The sequence below is a fragment of the Asterias rubens genome, chromosome 12 (assembly GCF_902459465.1).
Source record: "Asterias rubens chromosome 12, eAstRub1.3, whole genome shotgun sequence".
Lineage (NCBI taxonomy): Eukaryota > Metazoa > Echinodermata > Asteroidea > Forcipulatida > Asteriidae > Asterias > Asterias rubens.
Window position 1 is genome coordinate 9,062,522 of NC_047073.1, and position 21,822 is coordinate 9,084,343.

At 40.1% G+C, this 21,822-nt stretch overlaps 3 protein-coding genes across 3 annotated transcripts; 2 read left to right on the forward strand and 1 right to left on the reverse strand.

Annotated features, from left to right (window-relative positions):
• Nucleotides 1-4: 4 nt before the first annotated feature.
• Nucleotides 5-4,427, forward strand: LOC117297436 (oligoribonuclease, mitochondrial-like). Its single transcript, XM_033780471.1, has 4 exons — nucleotides 5-336; nucleotides 1,120-1,230; nucleotides 1,786-1,973; nucleotides 2,838-4,427. The coding sequence occupies exons 1-4, from the start codon at nucleotides 76-78 to the stop codon at nucleotides 2,956-2,958; spliced, it is 681 nt and encodes a 226-aa protein (XP_033636362.1). The 5' UTR covers nucleotides 5-75; the 3' UTR covers nucleotides 2,959-4,427.
• A 1,597-nt stretch (nucleotides 4,428-6,024) lies between these two features.
• Nucleotides 6,025-14,957, reverse strand: LOC117297435 (S-phase kinase-associated protein 2-like). The gene is made up of 9 exons (XM_033780470.1): nucleotides 14,829-14,957; nucleotides 13,410-13,707; nucleotides 13,054-13,183; nucleotides 12,340-12,448; nucleotides 11,245-11,445; nucleotides 9,897-10,172; nucleotides 8,757-8,884; nucleotides 8,294-8,459; nucleotides 6,025-6,787 (listed from the first exon to the last, which is right to left on the reverse strand). Exons 1-9 carry the CDS (start codon nucleotides 14,831-14,833, stop codon nucleotides 6,607-6,609), a joined length of 1,494 nt encoding a protein of 497 aa, XP_033636361.1. The 5' UTR covers nucleotides 14,834-14,957; the 3' UTR covers nucleotides 6,025-6,606.
• A 236-nt stretch (nucleotides 14,958-15,193) lies between these two features.
• Nucleotides 15,194-18,190, forward strand: LOC117298089 (N-glycosidase YbiA-like). Its single transcript, XM_033781331.1, has 3 exons — nucleotides 15,194-15,652; nucleotides 16,335-16,486; nucleotides 16,824-18,190. The coding sequence occupies exons 1-3, from the start codon at nucleotides 15,430-15,432 to the stop codon at nucleotides 17,022-17,024; spliced, it is 576 nt and encodes a 191-aa protein (XP_033637222.1). The 5' UTR covers nucleotides 15,194-15,429; the 3' UTR covers nucleotides 17,025-18,190.
• The last annotated feature ends 3,632 nt before the right edge of the window (nucleotides 18,191-21,822 follow it).

Below are 21,822 nucleotides of genomic sequence, written 5' to 3' on the forward strand. Positions count from 1 at the left end.
TGGTATCTGTTTATATTAAATGATCGTTGTTAAACTGATATTGAGTGAAAGGTGACTAGACTGCATATTGTCCACATGTTAAAACTAGGTGTATTCCCGCGGTGCTTCTGGGCGCTCAAAAATGTTGTTTGGTCATCACTTATTAACACCAGACAGTTAAGAATCGACAACACTGGTGGAGAAAATCCCTCTGCCGATAATATGGCTAATAAAGATGAGCTGAGGAAACGTCTGGTTTGGGTGGATCTCGAAATGACTGGCCTAGATGTGGACAAGTGCCATATTTTGGAGATGGCCTGTCTAGTCACGGACAGCGACCTCAACGTTGTGGCTGAGGTAGGTCCATGGGTGGGGCCGGTTGGACGGGGGGGGGGGGGGAAAGTTTGGGTTACTTTATAACCGAGAATTATATTATACAAACATATTCTTGAAATATTTGGTTGGCAAGATTCGTGAGTTTGTTTTTAATAAATTTATATGAATTTGATTAATGATTTGAACTTGTAACAATGTATGTAAACTGAAGTTATTCTGATCCTTTTCTTAAAAAAAAAAAAAAAAATGAAAACTACAAAAGTACTCTATAAATAATGTCTATGACGGTACAAGGATTACTTTCCGTATGGCGCCACCACTTTTTCACTCATTTTTACAAAAAGGGATATCTCATTGAGGTAAATTAGATACTGTATTATTTCATATCGAATGAAAAAGTGGTGGCGCCATACGGAAACTTTTCCCGGTACAATACAAGGAACTACAAGTTTGCGTGAAACTATTTTAATAAATTCTAGTCTCAAAATCCAACAAAGATTAGAATGAATATTTATGAGCCCACAATTCTTATCGAATATAATAATATAAATACAATCATTTCATTTGACATAATTTTGGTTCAAAATCAAATACTGAAGTGAAATGTCTATATATGGATCCGCTAAAGTCAAATGCCTTATCTTATTTTTCGGTCGGAATCAAGTCATGGGCTATGCAACTCTCATACATCTGGTAAAAAAACTAAGTGGGACCATCCATGGTGAGACTTGCATGACCTGTTGGATTTCATGGGCAGGATAAAGGTCTTGATCCTTTTTACGTTTTCTTCCTCAATGCTTACAGGCCCCTAATCTCATCATAAATCAGCCTGAAGAGAGATTAGCGGAGATGGACGAGTGGTGTACAACGCATCACACTGACTCTGGTCTTGTGGATGCAGTCAGGGCAAGCAAGGTAAGGCCATGTCCGAAATGGCGACTTCGGCTACAGCTACGGCTAGATCGTGCGCATCTGCCTCTTCAACACTGGCAGACACACCGATCTAGCCATAGCTGTAGCCGGACACGGCCTTTATACCAACAAAAGCTTCACTTTATAAACATTTCAAAGGAGGCCAAAACAAAGCCTGTATGAGAAGGTAGCGATAGTAGCGAACCACCCAAAAGCTTCAGCACAAGGATCCCTCCCCTTGGAGGCTAGACCCCTGCCACACAGGACGACAGAGTTCCAAGTTTGGCTGCCCTCCCAGAGTTTAATTAGACCTAGACTCAATTTTATCATAGAGCTACTTAAATAGACAAAAGTGCTTCATGTTCTGCTAAGCAAAAATCAGCAGGAAACCCGTTGCAAACTGTACAAAAGGACATTTGGTAACCTTGTTCAATAAGCACAATTCTTTTTGATCAAAGCTTTGTTAATATTTTGTTCCAAAGCAGCTCGATGTAATTTGCTCCAATGACATGATTGGTCTTGCAAAATCACTGTCTATAACTTTTCATTCCCCAACAGGTTTCAGTGCAGCAAGCCGAGTATGAGATGCTTGCGTTCATTCGTCAACACACCATGCCTAAAAAGTGCCCCCTGGCAGGCAACTCGGTCCACGTTGACAAGACTTTCCTGGAGAAATACATGCCACAGTTTGTTGAGCATCTTCACTATCGGATAGTTGATGTTAGCACCGTCAAGGAATTATGCAGGTGTGCTTTCACATCTACTATAAACCCACCCATCTACTAACCCTTGCCTTTACTTCAGGCATGATATTCTTCCCACTTTAGTCCAATTTCTGATTTTTGGGGCCTCAGAAATTGTAACAATTTTTTTTATGAAATTGGCCTGAAAAGTCTGTTAAAGACTGAACCATAATTATGTAGGTCAACTCTTGTCCTACTTTTTTCCCAAGGGCCAAATACCATGCCTGTTAACTAGGTCATCTGTGCATGCTTTTGGACGAGCTATTCATCCTGTGATGGGGGGGGGCTGGACTTTTTTAAAACTAGAGTGGATTGTTGGCTCAGCGTTTTCTATTCCTGCCGTTCACATTGATTGACCCTGGTTCACATTGATTGACCCTGGTTCACATTGTTGACCCTGGTTCAAATCTCATGGTATGTAGGTTGCGAGGCAGCAAGTCGCTCTGCCATACCAGTTGTTCACAAATAATTATCCACTGTTTCTTTGTTATTGTTTTCTCATTGTTTGCTCATGAGGGAGATATAGACAAGAAAATTATTATCTTTCGGAAGTTTTGTGAGCATGGTTTTCCTGCCACATCCAAAACAGAACATTTTCTTCTCACTTTCTATTTGTACTGTTCTTTAAATTATATATCATCATACTTTTGTTCAAAATCAAATGGCGACACTTAAAAATAAGTTTATTTCTCAAAATAAACAAAGTACAGAGTGAGTATCAAAATGCTGGATTGAAGATAAGTGGATTTAATTTGGCCGATTCTCTTATGAAAAACAACTTCTCTTTCCTGCTAAAAACAAGTTAAGAGCCCAAGTTCAAAATTGTTGACCTCTTGTGAACTCTGACCTCACATGTACTTTTTGTAGGCGCTGGTACCCTCGGCAGTGGAGCGATGTCCCCTACAAGAAAGGCGCTCATCGAGCTCTTGATGACATCACCGAGAGTATCAAAGAACTGAAATACTACAGGACTAAAATCTTCAAGTGATTTTGAATCAAGGAAAGTTTGCATTTTGGCTGGTTGCATTTCGGCATTTCCTGTTTTAGGTGAATATCGGTGCCAAGACAACTTTTAGCCAACAAATTTACTAAGCACAGCATAAAATTGCTTAGTAGATTTTACAGGGGACCAGGCAAAATGCAGTATGTGTATTCTGTTTCTCACTGGTTCTCTGTCAACATATGCTTGCACAAGTTTTGAAGACTCTGTGAGACAGGGCCCTTGTTTTAGTACAAACAAGTTGAAGGCTTTCAGTATAATTTACAAGTACAGTACAAGTCAACTTTGGTGTTGTTTAAGCTAATTTGCCTAAATTTTGTATTCCTAAATATGTTTACGAGGGCGACAGAAGCTGTATGGCCTCCAACAAACCTAATACTTTGTTTTTGTTGGGGCAAGGTAGTTGTTTTAAGTAAAGGGCACCTCATCTCATTGAAGGAAATGTAAATTTATATCGGAATATTTCAATGGGGCATAAAGGCAGGTGGCTCCTTGCCCCCTGCTCTATTAGAAACTTCAGGGCAATATATATAATATAATATTTCATTTTAGTGCTCTCTAAAAAATCAAAATAAAAGAGCATGTCCTCGTAAAATGTTCTTCATTCTGAAGCTGTATTAGAAATCTTGAATTGTGTATGCAAGATTCAAAACCTTTGAATAGTGAAGAAATTGTGAAATAATTAAACTAGTTCATCAGGCCTGGAATTTCATCTTTGAAAGGGCAAGACCATTTTCGTTTTGCAAAGGGCACTGGAAAATCTTAAAGTCTATGGAAAACTTTTTCAGGGGCAGCAAGGCCAAGATCAGGGGTAACAGAGGCTGTGTAATTCCATGCCTGGTTTATGGCAGACAACCAAGTTGATAGAGGTGGTGTTTTTCTCTATGGAAGAACTTGACTCCCCTCTATCTTCACATATTCACCACTTCTATCAAGAAGAAATTATGATAGTCGTCCATAAATTAGTTTCCTGGGTCTTTAAAATGCGCAAAAGCTTTTCAATTCCAAACCCCCATGGGTCGATTTCACCTTGACTTTGAATCAATCAACATCACAATACAGATAATATGGTGATACTGAAAACCAATCTTAAGATCAATCTTGGTGATTTGTGAAATCGAGCCCTGGAAACTCAGCAAATGTAATCAGTAATAAGCCACAAGGGAAACTGACTGTGTAAATATTAACTATTTAGGGGTTGAACAAAGAACAAATGATACGAGTGGGATTTGAACTGTGACCTCCAGATCAACCTGCCAGTGCTCTATCAACTGAGCTACATGTTTCTAGCCCCAATGATGGTGGTCTCCGTATTCTGACAAGGACATTGACCATTAATCGGGAGACCGTCAATATTGGGGCAAGAAAGCTCAGTTGGTGGAGTGACTGGGTGAAAATAGTTAGATCCCGTGCAAGGATTGTTTGCCCATCGCAAAATAGTAGTTTGCCCAAGGCGAAAAAAAAAATGAACCTGTGTGAAATAGTTTTTTGCCCTGGTGAATTAGTAATCCAGGATTTTTTTCTGTTATGTCCAAAATAGTTTGTAAGGACGTTCCCGTAGAAATCAATGATGTATTGAACCTTTATAGGAAAAGCAAAACAGTCCAAATAAAAATAAATAATTAATGTGAGCAACAACAAAATCAGCTAATGTTATTCAAAGGTTAAAGTCATTTATTTAATGGAGTACAATAAAGTAAACTGTGTATAAAAATCAGCAGTAAATGTAAAAAAAAAAAGCCGAGTTGTCTTTAGTCATAATTTGTTCAGTACTTTTTAAAATATGAGATCAGCTTTTCGTCTGTGGTTCAATGTCAACAGTTTAGATTTTAAAAGAACGATAATATAACATTTGTAAAAAAGTTGAACATTTCAACCAACAAGAAGATAAAAATGGCTCATCGATAGTTGTGAAGTACTTGATAAAACCTAAATGTTATTGCTTATGTACCAAAAATTAATCCAAAAATTTTCAAGGCACTTTGTTATTTATACAAAATATTGCATGTATGGGAGGAGTACTTGGTAAAATTACTCTTTACTTGAGCAATAACGATGGCTGAACAAGAAAGACATAGAGCCTTTGGGTGTGTTTGAGTATTTTGTATCCACGTTAGTTACCCAGTTTCACACTTCAAGTGTTTATAGATCAAGCTTTGGCCATAAAACAAGTGAAACTCACTGTGAATGAAGATGTATGTACAGTAAAATAATTTCCCAATAGAAATTTCAGCCTCAATAGTCATAAAAAAAAATGAAAATAACAGAGCAATGTTTTCAAGAGAGCCTGTAAAGCCGTTGTTCATGCTAAAAAATAAATGGTGAAATTGTTTCACTCATTTCTCAAAAACTACAGCACCTCAACTGGTAATATTTTAAAGGCTTTCTTCCGACATAATCTTTAAACCGTAAAGGTTCATGTAAAAAACTGTGGACCTTTGTGTTTTGTGCCATACAAAAAATACCCAAACCCTTTTAAAGCCATTGGACACTTTCAGAACAGAAAAAAAGTTAAAAGGTTCAGTGATTTCCAAATAACTTACAGGGTTTACAGAAGGTAATGATGAAAGACTTCTCTTGAAATATTATTCCATGAAATGCTTTACTTTTTGAGAAAACATTCATACAATATCAATCCTCGATATCGAGAATTACGGATTTATTTTAAACACATGTCATGACACCGCGAAACATGCGGAAACAAGGGTGGGTTTTCCCGTATTTTCTCCCGACTCCGATGACCGATTGAGCCTAAATTTTCACAGGCTTGTTATTTTATATATAAGTTGTGATACACGACAATACTGTTTACCGAAAGTGTCCAATGGCTTTTGAAAACCATTGAAACAGTAATTATCTCAATGTATCAATTAACAATCGCTGTGACAACGATAAATACAAAAAGAGTTTTGTCGAATACAAGATCTGCAAAAGTTACTCAATATTTATCCGCAGTTCATTTTGTATTTTTGCAACAAAACAAAGTGTAACAAAACAAAGTGTAACAAAACAAAGTGTAACAAAACAAAGTGTAACAAAACAAAGTGTAACAAAACAAAGTGTAACAAAACAAAGTTTAACAAAACAAAGTGTAACAAAACAAAATGTAACAAAACAAAGTGTGCCCATAATTGTGGCTGTGCAATGATGTTTATAATTAACTGATCCGCCATTTTGTTTTCTCTTTATCCAAATCAATGGTACCATAGTGAGGCTTGAAGGAAAATTAGTCTGTCCCCCTTGCTTTCTAACTATGCTTTAGCCAAAACCAGGCATAGGGAATGCAACTTTCTACAATGTGTGCACAACCCTTTATATTGCAAATGATGGGAGACTTTTGAACGCCAGTGGCAGCAGACTTACCAGGTAAATTTTCAATTGCAAAAACCCATTGCGGAAGCGCTAAATAATGATCGAGGTGCATGCTGGTCTCGCTAGCGAACAAGCTTGACTCGCTAGCTAATTAGCATGCACCTTATTTCGCGCCTAATGCGCGCGTACCGATTATTTGCGATAAGGTCTCTGTTAACGTCATTCTGAGCATGCTCACATTTCCAAGTATCATGAATTTACCTGGCAAGTCTGCTGCTACCTAAAGTCCCCAAATGGAAGAGAAGAATGTTGTTGGAGCACCTTTTACTCGTAGCAAGTAATCTCCCAGATGGAATTTCGTTTCCTCGTCGTCGTTGGCCGAGCGATCGACGAGAAGGGGTAGATATTGATCTGCACCCTGGGAAGAATTTCCTGAATCATCCCGTCTTCATGGTTCAGCCCAAAGACATCTATGGCTCGGAGATGAGCGAGGTTAGTGAGATTACTGTTGGTGTAACAATACAGATTTGACACTTGTAACAACTTAGCCTGAACATCCGACATCACACTTTGAAGCTCGTGAATATGCCAGAGACCGACCTCCAGCCGGCGTGTACATGCACCTTGAACCTACATTCATTTCACATAGAGATACGCAGTCACATTCTATGGCGGATGTGATAGGAGTGTACTGTTTGGGCATTTACTGAAAGCTCATGTCACTGCACGTTTAACCAATGAGATTGTGTCAAATGGAATAACTGGATCTGAGTAGCAGGTACCTGTCTTTATAAAGACAATGGCCTAGTCTAGTAACAACTCTACATCACTGCTCTGAATTGCAAAGGTCGTGGGTCCGAATCCCAGCGGAGTAAAATGCCTGTGATTTTTTTCACAGGACTCGGGAAAGTACTCAGTATACAGTGCTACACACATCGGTGTATATGGGTAAAAAAACAAAAATTAAAAACTCTACATCACATGGCTCATACAGCCTCTCACCAACAGAGGGAGCTACTGACGAACCCTCATCAGTCAGTTTTCCTTGTGGTTTATTAAATGATATTGTAACGCTTGAAATTGCAGGTGGACTGATGTCTGCTGGGTGGGGGTTGCATTAGTTGGACGGGCTGGTGAACCTAGGATGGTGGAAGTGTGAGGCACACCAAATACAAGCTTACAATTACAATCATCACAAAGATATATAGGATTTGAGGCATTGCATGGTGAGGTATCAATATATATTTGGTTTGCGGTAACACCATGTGTGTATCTACTTGCCAGGTAGAGTTGTTCTTAGGGAACTGTCTTGCTTTATTCTACTGCCGTACTTAGGCCCCGAGTCCTAAAAAAAATATCACAGGCATGTTACTCGGGTGGGATTTGAACCCATGACCCTTGCATCTAGAGCAGTGTCTTACCATCTAGACTACCGAGGTTGCCCGGGAGGGATGACATTGTTCAGACTTTTGGCTGAATTCACACTTTTTTTGTCAGGGCGGATGGTATAGAAATTAGACTGGACTAGCTTATAGGATCGTAATTAACTGTCTCCTGACGATGACTAGAGCAAGCTAGTCGAAACGTTGAGACCAATTTCAGAACTGACTCCGCGGCAGTACAGTTAATTACGATCCTATAAGCTAAAGTAGTAGTCCAGTCTAATTTCTAGATCGGCCCTGGTAATAGTTAAAAAAACAGGATAGTTCTTTTCAGAACTGAGAAGTCTCCCGACCCTCCGATTATCTACTCCACGGCAGTAGAATAAAGCAAGACAGTTCCCTAAGAACAACTCTACCTGGCAAGTAGATACACACATGGTGTTACCGCAAACCAAATATATATTCATCACAAAGATATTGACAAAATAGGGGACACAACCAATGTACATGTAGGGCTAGATAGCTCAGTTGGTAGAGCTCCGGCACGTTAATCCGGAGGTCTTTGGTTCAAATCACACTCTAGTCAATTGTTTGTTCAACCCCAAAATCATCACAAATGATAGACTTACAAAAACGATGCGCGGGGTAGACTGTAACATCTACTCAGGGAAATATGCTGTAGATCGGTCATGCACTCAACCATAGCCTCAAGAGCCGTGAAGCCGATTGATGTGGAATCGCTCAAGTCTAGCTCCTTCATGAATGGACAACGATTGCGGGCAAGTGCAATAACGTCTGTGAAAAAAGGATAATGATGGTTACCAACTCTCTGGTTACTCAAAACAATTGAAACTGACTTGGTAATGAGCAATAGAGAGCTGTTGATAGTATAAAACATTGTGAGGAACGGTTCCCTGTGAAGTTACATAGTTTTTGAGGAAGAAGTAACTTCTCGCTGAAATTCATTTTTACATTGATCTTGTAGTAAGACGCTTTAGCATGGCAAATATTTTTCCTTTAAATAGTTTTCCAGAAAACTGACAGATTTATAAAAAGCAGACAGAAAAATTTGTTTTCCAACTTTCATCATACCTTCATTTTTCAAAGTTTGTCTGCAACCACTTAAGTTTAACTTCTCGAGGCTTGTCGGTGCACATTCAACAAAGGCGAGCAATTCTTTGCGTGATAGGCTGGTCCAGGCAAGATTTAAGGACTTTAATCTGTAAAAAAAAAAAAATTACATCGGGAGAATTAAGTGCAGCTCAACGAAGTGTTGGCCATACATCTTTTAGGCAATATAGGAGGGTTACCTGGTACGCTCGAGTCAAGTTCTGGAAGCTAAAAATATCGGGTGTGGGTTCGACTCCCGGTCATGACACTTGTGCTCTTGAGCAAGATACTTAACTGAAACAAATTTTGCTGCCGGTGTTGCACACTCGTAAGGAGCTGTGCAGGTTTCAGGAAAGTGTAACTGTCAATGAAGTGTTACAATCAGGGCAGTGTCATAGAGCTGCTGTTAAGCCTGGTTAAGCAGAAAATCATGCTCAGTAATTTTCTGCAACACAAACATTAACAGGAAACCATTCACATACAGTACATGCAGAATGGTATTTTGGCTGGTAACCTTATGCCAGGGGTCATTACTAACAAAAAAGTCTGAAACTTGGATACAAATTCAAAGGTATGTTGAAATGATGCCATTTCTACCGTTTGGTAAGCCCTGGGGTTATATAGATTCCATGGAGCTTTTGGAAACAGTATCCAAAGCACTAGAGAAGTGACCAATGAGCAGGATTTCTTTATTTGTGGAAAAAAATATTGTCTGATTTTCTTCACCAGGCTGACAAAAAAAGTGTGAATTCAGCCAAAAGTCTGAACAATCTCATCCCTCCCGGGCAACCTCGGTAGTCTAGATGGTAAGACACTGCTCTAGATGCAAGGGTCATGGGTTCAAATCCCACCTGGGTAACATGCCTGTGATATTTTTTCTCAGGACTCGGGAAAGTACTGAGTATACAGTGCTAACACACATCGGTGTATGGGTAAAAACCAAAATTAATATTCTTTATCCCCGATGCAAATTTAACATCTATAAAATCTCATCCCTGTTGTGCTTAACTTTTTTGTTGGTGCTAAAAGAGCTCTACGAAGTTAGGCCCTGGACAGCTCTGCCATAACACGCATTAAAGTGAGAACAAAAATAAAAAAATTCATGAAGGTTTATCTTCTCACCTTTTGCAGCTCTCAAACATGATCCTCACACCATCTTCCTTTAACCCAGTACTCATGCAGAGGTTCAACTCCTCCAAGCTCCCACCTTGATTCGCAATGCACTTCACCAGGTCTTTGCTCAGCGGACAGCTCTCGAGGCTGAGCTTCTTCAACTGGTTGCTCGGGCAGTGAGCTAGAACCTCGGCAAGCTGCTCTGGCGTAGCGTCACTGGCCGATAGGTCCAAGTATTGCAAATGAAGCTTGGGCTGGAATGAGTTCTCTTGGAGTTCTTTGGATCTTCAGCAGATAAGAAAATAGTGAGAACTGTTTTCATCGTGGAATCAGGGCCCAATTATTGGGTTATTAAAAACATTCAAATCGCAGCCAAAGGCTGAATTGTGTAATAGTATAAAATAGTTTTGTAGCGGATCATGATCTGCCTTTCACCTTCGCAGACCCCGGTTAGAATCCCACCTTAAGCCCGGTTCATACTTCATGCGAACACGAATGTGAAGCGAATTTGGCGTGAATTTGACGTCACACCCTCCTTTCGCAACGATTATTCGCAAGGGAGTAGAGCAGAGTTCAACTGCTGCGAATTGTCTGTGCGAATTTGTGACGTCAAGATTCACTTCGCATTCGCATTCGCAGGAAGTATGAACCGGGCTTCAGACAGAACCTCAAATGTAGACTTTCACTTCCTACCTGATTGCAAGGTTTTCCTTGTTTGGGGTTTTTCCTCCCACGACAGAACATTTGGTCGCCTTTGTGCAAAAACTAAAGTTGCCAGTTGAAATATTCAGAATGTTGTAAAACAGCCCAGATGTACACAAAAAACAATTACTTGCCGAGATACGCTGCTTTTGCAGATGAGAGACTTGTAATTTTGTCTCCCACTTTTATAAAGGACTCTATCTACTGGAAAATAAGTGCCTCACAAAAGGAATTCTAACCTTCTCAAAGAGCCCCTCAAAGAATTATAATAAAAACTGGATTTGTATAGCACCAATTTACCAAAGGGTGCAAGGCGCTTATTCGGGGAAATGAAAGACCAAATTAATGGGGACAGCCAGCTACAGATTTGAGAGGAGGTGATAAAAACTGGATTTGTATAGCACCAATTTACCAAAGGATGCAGGGCGCTTATTCGGGGAAATGAAAGACCAAATTAATGGGGACAGCCAGCTACAGATTTGAGAGGAGGTGATAAAAACTGCATTTGTATAGCACCAATTTACCAAAGGATGCAGGGCGCTTATTCGGGGAAATGAAAGACCAAATTAATGGGGACAGCCAGCTACAGATTTGAGAGGAAGTTGAGTCTTGAGACCGTTTTTGAAGGTCAGATATATACAGCAGAACCACTTACTGCTCAGATGTCCTGGAAGATGTTCTGGCACCTCTCGCTGATGATGATGATGCTGATGAAGCTTGATCAAACACTGAGCCTTTGATGGAGCATCTTGAGAGCTTTGCAGCCACCGTACCACGCTGTAGAACTCTCCCCAGAGTCCCAGAAGAAAAGATCTTAGAGGCCAGATCAATGTGTCTCCAGAGACTGTCATCAATGCTTTAATTGGTTTCAACAAAGATTTGACCATTTGAAAAACAAGGAAAAATATTTTAAATTAAAGGGTTTATGTATCTTTTTCATCACCAGTATTTCCTCTGCCCATTCTAATGTGAGGCGGCCCACCACACTACTTTCACCATACTCTTTGCCAGTATCACAGAATTCCGCAGACAGTAGGCCTGGGCGAATTATTCGAATATCCGGTTAATGGCGAATAGGTTTTCCTATCCGTAACCGCGAATGCCTTTTTTTTCTTAACCGGATATCCGCATAGGGCGCAAATACCTATTTATAAACCGGATAGTTCTGTAATTACAACCAAGTAACCGGATATTCTTTAATATCCGAATATCCGCGGACGTCGGGCGACAACTGATAGGAATGTTTTGTCTGAATCCTTATGAAACTTCTATTAAGACAGCATAAAACAGCATAAATTAAGTATTTAATTATGCTCACCTCCGTGAAGAGCTAAAACAATGACATTTCTGACGTAGTTTATTCAAAGATTTCGAAAGTTTTCCTTCATGTAGAGTCAATCACGATCAAAAGAAAAAGCAAATCGCCATCTTTAAATTAGATCCGGTTATTTTTATGAATGAACCGAGTGACACTGTCTAAAACTTATATCAATCCGCCCAAAAGATCTCATTCACAAACGAACAGCGCCCTCTAGCGGCAAAAAACTATTCAAATATCCGGTTAATTTCGGGTAGTTGGCCAGCGGTATCCGAATATCAAAATTTCACTATTCGCCCAGCACTAGCAGACAGTGCCATAAAAATGGGCCCAGGGAAGTAGTTTTTAACTTATTTTTTTACAGATCAGTAAATATTTTTCCAAAAGAAAACCATCTGAACAAATGATGTTGATCAGACTTTTCACACTCACACAAGATGGTTCCAGCGTTTGCAAACTCTAGCACAACTAGTCAGCGTAGTCTTGGGAAGCCATTGGAAGACACCTAGCATGATTTCATCTGACAAGACGTAAAACGGATCTGGAAAAACAGATTAAAAGGGATTGATGCATAAACAGATGGTTTATCAATAACAGTCCACAATCTTCAACCAAGAACATGTACATGACCGAAGCTCACTTTGAAAAGGTGCATGCATTTCTGTAAGGATGTCGGGCAGGGCTGGATTAAGCGTTCCGCAGAATTTGGCACTAGTGATCAATAGGTTCTATCTAGGCACTAGTGATCCATAGGGATCAATAGGTCATATCTAGGCACCAGTGTTCTATAGGTCCTAGGTACCAGGTGTACCATAGGTCCTAAATGTAGGCACCGCTGTTCCACAGGTCCTAGGTACCAGTGTTCTAGAGACATTGGTGATCTATAGGTCACAAGTAAGCCTTATTAGACACCAGTGTTCTGCCCTGTTGGGCAATATGAACCTAGGTTTGGTAGGCCCTTGAGCGCCAGTGTTCTGTAGGTTTAAGGCAATAGCAATAATGTTCCATAGGTCATAGGTACATGTGTTCCGCAAGTACAAGTCACCAGTGTTCCGTAGGCCCTAGGGCAATTTCAATTATTTTGCAGTGCTCTGACCCCCCCCCCCCCCCACTTTGTTGTTGCCCTAGACGCAGGACAACACTTACCATTCTTTTTCTCTAGTTGTAATTGCTTTTGGCAGCTGCAGACATGACCGTCATGTATGTGCTCTTTCATCGATTTGACCTCACATGGAGAATCATGCTGATCTTTGACCTTGGGGTCAACACTAGTACTCTGGGAGAAAAAAAAGAGAGAGAAAATTACCAGATGTTTTTTGTTTGTATTAAGCGTACTTGGTCCTCTAAGCTGATTAGCAGTTTTGTAGGAAATGCACTTTGTACATGATTTCTCAATAACAAATGGAAAGTAAAGAAATTTGCTAAACATTTTCTGCTGCGTATCTTTATGAAATCAGGCTCTAGTGAACAAAAAATCACATAAAATCACAGGTTTGACTCACATGCTTTTGAAGCTCTCTGGATGCATTTCTTTTATTCCTAGACAAATGTGACCGATTTGATGCTGTAACGTCTGATGTATCTATTTCCTGTACACCGAGGTCGTCGTAAATCTGCTTTCTGTCTGTCTTGGCAACATCCCAAGTGAATGTTGGGGCAAGGTGCTCGGTTCCCTGAAGAACCGTCTTTGTCCTCTTGACACACGATTGGGAGCTGTTCCTTCTGTTCAGCTTTGAGTTGACGTTACTACTGGTGGAGGATAGTGCCACATTCGGTGCAGTGCGGGATCGTGTTCGGCGACTGTTTTGTGATTAAATACAGTTAGTGTTAAATTATTACTGAAATTTTGAAGATGTTTGTTATAGGAGCACTACCGTGTCCCAGCAGCAGAGATGCCGACATTTGCATCTTCTTGCAATTTAGGAGATTTTGTACAACCATTAGGGAGATATTTCACATTTTACATTCAACGTACATGTAGTACTAAAGTCTAAACATCGTATTTGTACAAATAGGGACAAAGTTTCCAAAATCAGGGAGATTGTCAAGTTTGTTAGTCCGAACATGGAATGGAAAGATGTTTTTCGTTTCCAAGGAACTTTCTGCAGTCATGAGGGTTTACGCCTTCCGGCCGGCTAAGCTGAGTGGGATAAACTATTTCGCACATTTGTTGTTGTACCATGGAGGTAGAAATCTATTTCTACCTCCATGGTTGTATCAACTGCAAAACAAAGCAACATTTCAACACACAACAGTTAACAAAAATACATAGTCGGAAAGATTTATGTATCATGCCACACCTCTTTCACTTATTTTTATCAAATAAAAGAGATTAAATATTTATATGGTTATTTATTTGACTTTTTTTTTATTGAGTAAATTTGAATATATTCACAATGAAATGAATACAAACAGTGGTGAAGTCGGTTAGTTTTTAATTGTCAATAGTGCAGTCTAGATTATTAACAACAACCGTTACTACACTACTGCCTGGTGTCATTTCTTTGGGTGCGTTAGTTTAGCTTCCCTGGGTCATTGCCTGGGTCGACCCTGGTGTATGGCGGTTTTTTTTTCCCAGGACGAACGTGGGTAATTATCTGCACACGTTTGTCCTGGAAAAAGAAAAACGCCACACACCGGGGTCGATCCCGGGGAAGCTAATCGAATGCACCCTTTATTTCGTGAGCCTGCCATCCATCATGCATGTGATTGTGTAGTTGCGATAACTTAACCCTCCTCGGTTACGTTATCGCAACTAGTGATTTTGAGTACTGACCCTCCACTAGCTGTGCATGCTGTGTGTGGTGCGGCAATGTACCAATCGTGTCAAACACGGAACTGATTTTGCTTTCAATATCATTTAAAAATCATTATTAAACCACCCACAATAAAAAATCATACTTAAAAATTAGAATACTCACATCATCGTTATAACTTCCAATTACTGTTTATGTCACACAAGTCAATATTTGGCACGAAAACAGTCAAATTTCAAGAGGTAAACGCACATGAAATGTCGTGCTTGTTTTCTTTCTGCATTTGGCGGCAAATCTGTAAATCAACCAATCAAATGTGTTTAAATCCCGGAAGTAGGTCAACACGCTTATTTTCATACGGCTGTTGAATGAACTTTTCAATATCTTAACCAACAGCCGTTGAATATCTAGGCAACATACATTTTCCGACGACCTTTGTATGTTTGATAGATTTTTCCTAAAACAGCCGTTGTTTGAAAACATTGTTTACAAACATACACCAACGGCAGAATTGGTCAGAATATTTCACAACAAACGGTAATATAGCTGCCGAGGACTTAATTTGTGCTCGTATATTGGCCATTGTTTATACAGATGTAAAACATAAGCACACATTGTTAACACCGGGTAAAACGTACATTTTGGCTTTCTCTGACTCGATTTTTCCTCGCTGTTTTTGCCTGAATTCGAGAGAGTGCCACCCTACCCGCGCCCCTCTTGCGCGGCGGACTGCCTGGCTGGTCGTCTGTGTATCGTTATCATCATCATGCCTCCAAAGAGAAAGATGCCGCCTGCAAAGAAGGCTGAGAAAAAGACAAAGTCCGTAGAATCAGCATCGCCAGAGGCAGCCGGTGGGGATGCTACAGAGGAAAGGTACACATTTTTCTACACAGTGAAGAGTCCGTTTAGTCAATTTTATCCTGCTGAATTCACGGTGGACGGTGTCAAGTACATGCACGCTGAGCAGTATATGATGCATCAAAAAGCAGGTAATGACTTTGGAAATATTTTTGTTTATAATAATGTTAGGCTCCTGAATACTTTATTTTTTGTTTTTTTTTAAATATTTTCGATCTACTACTTGTCAGGTTTTTCTATAGACTATATAATTATATTTATGATTATTTTTGTACTGCCAATGCAAAGTTTAAAAGTTAATAACTTAATCTTTTACGGCATTAGAACCAGTATATATGTGACTGACTGGGGTGCTGTAATTATTTACAAAAAACAATTTTGACATCCACATTTTGTCCTAGCTAGAGTAGGTAATTCAGATGTCAAAATTGTATAAGCATCCCAGTTTCTGGATCTGTATTTTTGGAGTATTACTGCAAAAAATGTCTGAGCGTTTCCCTCTCCCCCAACTGAAAGCTGAACTGAGTGAAATATGAAAATTTTCATGAACTGGATGCATGACATACATGTGATGTATATTCCTCGGGTTCTATATTAACAACAGAAATGTGACATGGCTCCATATAGCATGATGGTGGAGAGTGCTACTAAAGAAACAGTTGCGATAATCGTAACCCTTCGCTCTGCCATCGAGAGGAGAAGGGTTACTATTATCACAACTACCAGTACTAAAGAAAAGGAGCACAAGGCCCGTTAAAAAACATCTGAAATGTGTAAATTCTTATAGATTTCTGATGTATTTCTGATCTTCAGTCTTGTTTGGCGATGACTCTATAGCTGAACAGATGTTACAGGAAGTGAATCCACCTGCGTGCAAGGCCCTCGGGAGAAAGGTGCAAGGTTTCGACCAACAGCGATGGAATGACAACAGATGCATCATTGTCAAGAAAGGCAACTTTGCAAAGGTACGTCTGGGATAGATCTTAAGGGTCGGGCCGTAGAAGTTTGAGGAAGATTATAATGTGGTTGGGTCACTCCCCATCCTACAAATTTACAAAAGATGCTAGGGTATGGCTCAATTTGAACACCTCATAGGGCAGAGGAGAGGTGGGCGGTGTTCTCCAACATGTTTAACAAGTTTCCATGGCACCCAAGAAGTCGCCGTCAGGCCATATGTCCCCCCATCCCTGCTTTTTGTTTTCAGGCATTTCAGAGTTCAAATGCAATCTTAAAAATCTGTTATCAACAGATCCTCTCATAAGATCAGTTTCCTCCATCATAAGATCTCTTTCCTCCCAACAGTTCTCACAGAATCCAGACTTAAAGAGATTGATCCTTGACACTGATGGTACTGTCCTCGTGGAAGCCAGCCCCAGGGATTGCATCTGGGGTATCGGACTGGGTGCCGACAACCCAAAAGCCCAGAGGAAAGCAACCTGGAGGGGGAAGAACCTTCTAGGGTACGCTCTGACGGAGGTTAGGGAACAACTGAAACAGGAGTAGAGCCGCGGAGGGGATGGACATGGGTGTGAACAATTAAATCCTGGAGTCTGAATGCTCTTATATAGCGCTCATATGTGGTGCTCAGTGATGCTCAAGGTGCTCCAACGTTCTGTTGTTACCTGCAAGGTGTGCGAGAGACTAGATGCAGCCAATCAAACCAGGAACACCAGGGTGGTACCCTTCTCTATTCAATTAGTGCACTGTATTCATTTATGTGCGTAAACACCACACAGGACCAATGGCTTTACATCCCATCCGAACCAATCATGGGCGACCAGGACTCGAACCCCCACTTTGCTGATCAGAAACATCAGAGATAGGCCCTGTGGGGCTTCTTTTGGGCAGATGGAGTGGAAATAAACTGAACTGGACTGAACTGAAGCTTGGATCCAGTGCAGCTAAAAGAAGCTTGTATTCCTTATTCCCAGCTACTTCAATTTCCCTAAACATCCCCTGGCAGGACCACATGAGAAACTCCAACCTGTATGCTGGCTGGCCAAAGGCCACAGAGAAGATCCGTGAACGCTGCCTCAAGCTTGCTGGGCACTGTGTCCGCCACTCAGAGCTTGCCGCTTGTCCAACCATCCTCTGGGAGCCCACCCAAGGCAAGGCTTCGAGTTGGAGAAGATGTCTCTCCTTTGTAGACACACTAAAACGAGACACCGGCTTGACCGGCGCTGAGGAACTTCGCTCCTGCATGCTGGACCGGAACATCTGGAGAAATATCACTGGGCAGGCTCGAGCTTCTAGATGGCGCTCTACATGATGATGACTTCAATTAAAAACTATTTGTGTGAGGTTTTGTCATGTCTGGTACAATGGCTTGAATGGTCCACAAGTTGCAGGACCCTCAAATTTGATTCCCAAATTAAAAGACAGTTTTGAAATATATATTTTTGACAACAGATATTTTAAACAATCATCAAAATTATCAGAAGATCTTTTATTGCTAGCTGCAAGAAGTAAGTTTATTCAATACCACTTCATAACAAACTAAAATATAATTATTGGTATTCAGGTAATTGGTTATACTGTTTTAAATAAAGTTCTAATTTAATTAATTTTAAGCACCATTATCACAATCCTAAAGCTTCCTGCGAATGCGTTACGAATGTTGACGTTACAAATTCGCAACAAAAAGTTTGCAGCAGTTGAACTCCGCTCAACTCACTTGCGAATATCGCTGCGAAAGGAGGGTTGTGACGTCAAATTCGCTTCGCATTCGCATTGGCGTGAAGTATGAACCGGGCTTAACACTGGGAAAGGATTTAAGGAATAGATTTTTCCCAACAAGGTATTCTTATTTTGAATAGACCATGTAACCTTGTGTACATCAAAGTTACAAAAGAGCCACAGAGCCTGTACTTCCTGCATGCTTAATTTGTGCACAGATCCCAAAGGAAGAAAACAACAAATCTTTACAATACTGTGGAGATTGCATAGTCTGATTTTTATCAACTGTTGATATGAAGAAAGGGGGCACGTCTCCAACCTTGTACAGCTGTTACTTTAACTTTTGAATTTATATGGAACATGACACCAAATAAAAGGTTTTTCACGTGGCTAGTCAGTAGTGTAGTATCGTGTCAGTTAGAAAATGCCCTGAAATCTACCTGGACACTATTGGTAGTTGTTTTCATGTTGCTTTCGAGAGGTCTCAAAATCAAATTCTTGGAAAATTACTTCTTTCTCGAAAACTACATTACTTCAGAGGGAGCCGTTTCTCACAATGCTTTATACTATCAACAGCTATCCATTGCTTGTTACCAAGTAAGTTTTTATGCTAAAAATTATTTTGAGTAATTACCAATAGTGTCCACTGCCTTTAAGGTTACATAGTCTATTGACTACAGTACTCCTAGCGTATTGAAGATGGTGGGCATATCCTTATTTGTGTACAAACTTGAAACGGATCTTGAAAACTGTGCACAGCTATTTTAGGCCAAGTAAAAAAAAAACATGTTTCGCGTCCCTGCCCGCTTCCTTTTTACAGGCCGCCTCCTTTTTTATTTTATTTTTTATTTTATTTTTTTATGCACATTATTATTATTTTTTTTAAATAGGGTTATTTTAAATGATCTCAGCAAAAACAATCTGAATGTCTTGTCTGAATGCCTCGACTAAATTGTTTCATTTATGTTTTGTGTATTTCAGCAGTAGAAAAAACAATGGATATTTGACATTTTAACAAAGAATGGCAGCCATCTTGAAATAAAAAATAAATAGCCCCTCTTCCTCCTTTTTTTGAAAAACCCGGACGTGAAACATGTTTTTTTTTTTTACTCGGCCTTACAGCTGTATATTGATACCTTTGTTCTTTTCTGGGCACACAACAGAAACTAAATGTTTAAAATGCAAAGTCAGTGACTTTTTGCGCTTTGCTCTCAACGCGCAGCACATCTGTCAGTTTCAAATATGAACGCAAGTTCTATTACTACATACAAGCCGCAAACATGTCCACATCAAGGATGCTTCAAAATATTAGCATGTGGACTCCAGGTTTTAGCCCGGTTTTGGTAAAAAAGGTTGTAAAACCCCCTCGGGTAAACAACTCCTTATATTAAGGGAATGCTGTGTGCGTCGCACGTATCGCGTGATGTGGCACAACTGTCCCGGCCGTTGCTCTCGACCAATAGGAATAAAGAAACTGTCTTATAAGGACAGGTGCAAGCTCGTGTGTCACGCCCATGTTTCAAAACTTTTTACTGGTTATAAACAAAGGTTTATACACACCCACGTGACGTGCACTCCACCAATAGGAATAGCGAAACTGTCTGAGGTATTTATGAATGACAGATAAAACAGGGTGTCCAAAACGACACACAGACACCCCTTTGGCTAACACTATGTGTTGACTCCAAACTTAGTCCTCTGGTCTTAATAAGCAGTTGAATGAAAAGGCAGGTTCATGTAAAGTGAATGGACATCGCAAATCTACAATGAGTACATTTTAAAATATACTACTATTTTACCCCCTGCATTCATTTCCTGCAAACTTTAACATGATGTAGCTGTCTTCGTTTTCATTCATTAAACCAACATGAGGCTGGAAAAAGAAATTGGTCTGGCCCCTCTTCTGCAAAGTGAAAATTCCAACATTGATTGTTATTGTATACAGGACACCAGGTACAGATGGCTGTGGTAGGATTAAGTCTCTTTGCATTTGGAGATCATTTCAAAACCACAGCTTGGCTCTGGCTTAATAGACCCCTGATCTAAATTTCGTACCCAAAGAGTACATTTCCAAAATTACTGGCAGAGTCGAAGCCAAAGTTTCGAAAATGGCCTGTAATAAAATTATGAGCCTATTTTGAGTAGGATAACATTTACAAAGTTCTACAGTTCACACAATCTGAAAAACGTTTTGCAATTTCTACACCAATATCTAACACTGCATTAACTAAATTGAATGCAGGCTGGTACTTTTTTAAATGCCAATTTCGAAACACCTAATACACTAAAATCCAACCAAACGCAACTTTGTAGTGGGAGAATTTTGAATGCTAGGTTGCAGCAGACATGCAAGGTAAATATCCACTGTTTATGAAGTTATGAGCATGCGCAAGTTTGGGAGAATGCGCATAGTTTTCCCAAGAACGATGGATTTTCATGGTATGTCTGCTGCCACCTAGTGTCCTTGTCTCCCGGCCATTTCATCAACAAGCTTCCTCCCGCTGACGGAACGGTCTTCCTGCCCCTTTTAGAAAAGCTGAGACTGTTCATGTCCTTCAAAAGGGTCTCATTCCAAAGCCAATCTGACCCCATAACTTGAATTTGTCTTTCTCCATAAAGGGCCTTGCAACCTTTGGTAGTTTGGCGCTGTATAAATCCAGTTGTTATTATTATTAATATCATGATAGCATAAGATTCAACTGAGGAGTGGAGTTTAAAAATAAATGCATAGGAATATTTTTCACATATATTTTTTATATAGAACAATTATTGTTTTTGGAAGCGTAAACTTATTTCAATCACTCAATCACCGTGGTATTTTTTACACATAAAATTGAGTGTAATTTGGTAGGCAGTGTTAAGCCTCCTCGGAGTTGGTGTCTGCAGCAGTGGCTTAAACGTATGCTTGATTCTTTGCTTACGGTAATAAGAACCATGAAATTGGACACAGCTACAGTAAACTTGGTGAATTTGCTCGTCGAACGGATGAGAAAACCCTTTCAAAGACCAACTCATTAGAGCCTGTAAAACCCCGATCCCACTGGATCCACAAGATTAGTCGCAGGTGAGAAATCGCGGTCGTGTTCCCACTTGAGTATGATCGCGCATTGTTCCCCCTTTTTGGGAACGGAAATGGGTTCAAAAGAACAGTTTTGCTAGCAAATTGCAGGGTCTGATCGCCCTTCGCGTTCCCACTAAACTTTTGATCGCCCATTAATCCACAAGGGCGATCAGATCCCGCTTTAATCCTACTCCCGAGGAGGATCAAAATTGGGTGGTCAGATCCTGATCGCCCTCGCGTTCCCACTGGAGCTTATTTCTCTTTGATCGCCCTTTCGGGGTATTGATCCCCCTTTTCTCGAATTGGGAGATCAATGCGGGGTCCAGTGGGAACGGTCTAAGATGAGTATCTCTCAACACAGAGAATGTTTCAAATACTGAAACTGCTGCCAATGTTTCGGTTGTTTTCACATTTACTGTCATTTTACCAAATCTGCAAAGTGACTGCTTTAGACAAAACAAAACAGTGTTGAGTTGGACCAGGACATTCAGAATGTGTTGTCCAATACCAATCAAACTTTTGTGCATGAGAAGACTTCAAAACCATGATTGCTTCACTCCACCC

Coding starts and splice junctions, on each gene's coding strand:
- LOC117297436 (XM_033780471.1), top strand. CDS start 76: ATGTTAAAACTAGGTGTATTCCCGCGGTGCTTCTGGGCGCTCAAAAAT. Junction 337..1,119: donor ACCTCAACGTTGTGGCTGAG/GTAGGTCCATGG, acceptor CAATGCTTACAG/GCCCCTAATCTCATCATAAA. Junction 1,974..2,837: donor ACCGTCAAGGAATTATGCAG/GTGTGCTTTCAC, acceptor TACTTTTTGTAG/GCGCTGGTACCCTCGGCAGT.
- LOC117297435 (XM_033780470.1), bottom strand. Junction 13,184..13,409: donor CCAGAGAGCTTCAAAAGCAT/GTGAGTCAAACC, acceptor TTTTTCTCCCAG/AGTACTAGTGTTGACCCCAA. Junction 12,449..13,053: donor ACAACTAGAGAAAAAGAATG/GTAAGTGTTGTC, acceptor CTGTTTTTCCAG/ATCCGTTTTACGTCTTGTCA.
- LOC117298089 (XM_033781331.1), top strand. CDS start 15,430: ATGCCTCCAAAGAGAAAGATGCCGCCTGCAAAGAAGGCTGAGAAAAAG. Junction 15,653..16,334: donor TATGATGCATCAAAAAGCAG/GTAATGACTTTG, acceptor TCTGATCTTCAG/TCTTGTTTGGCGATGACTCT. Junction 16,487..16,823: donor AGAAAGGCAACTTTGCAAAG/GTACGTCTGGGA, acceptor TCCTCCCAACAG/TTCTCACAGAATCCAGACTT.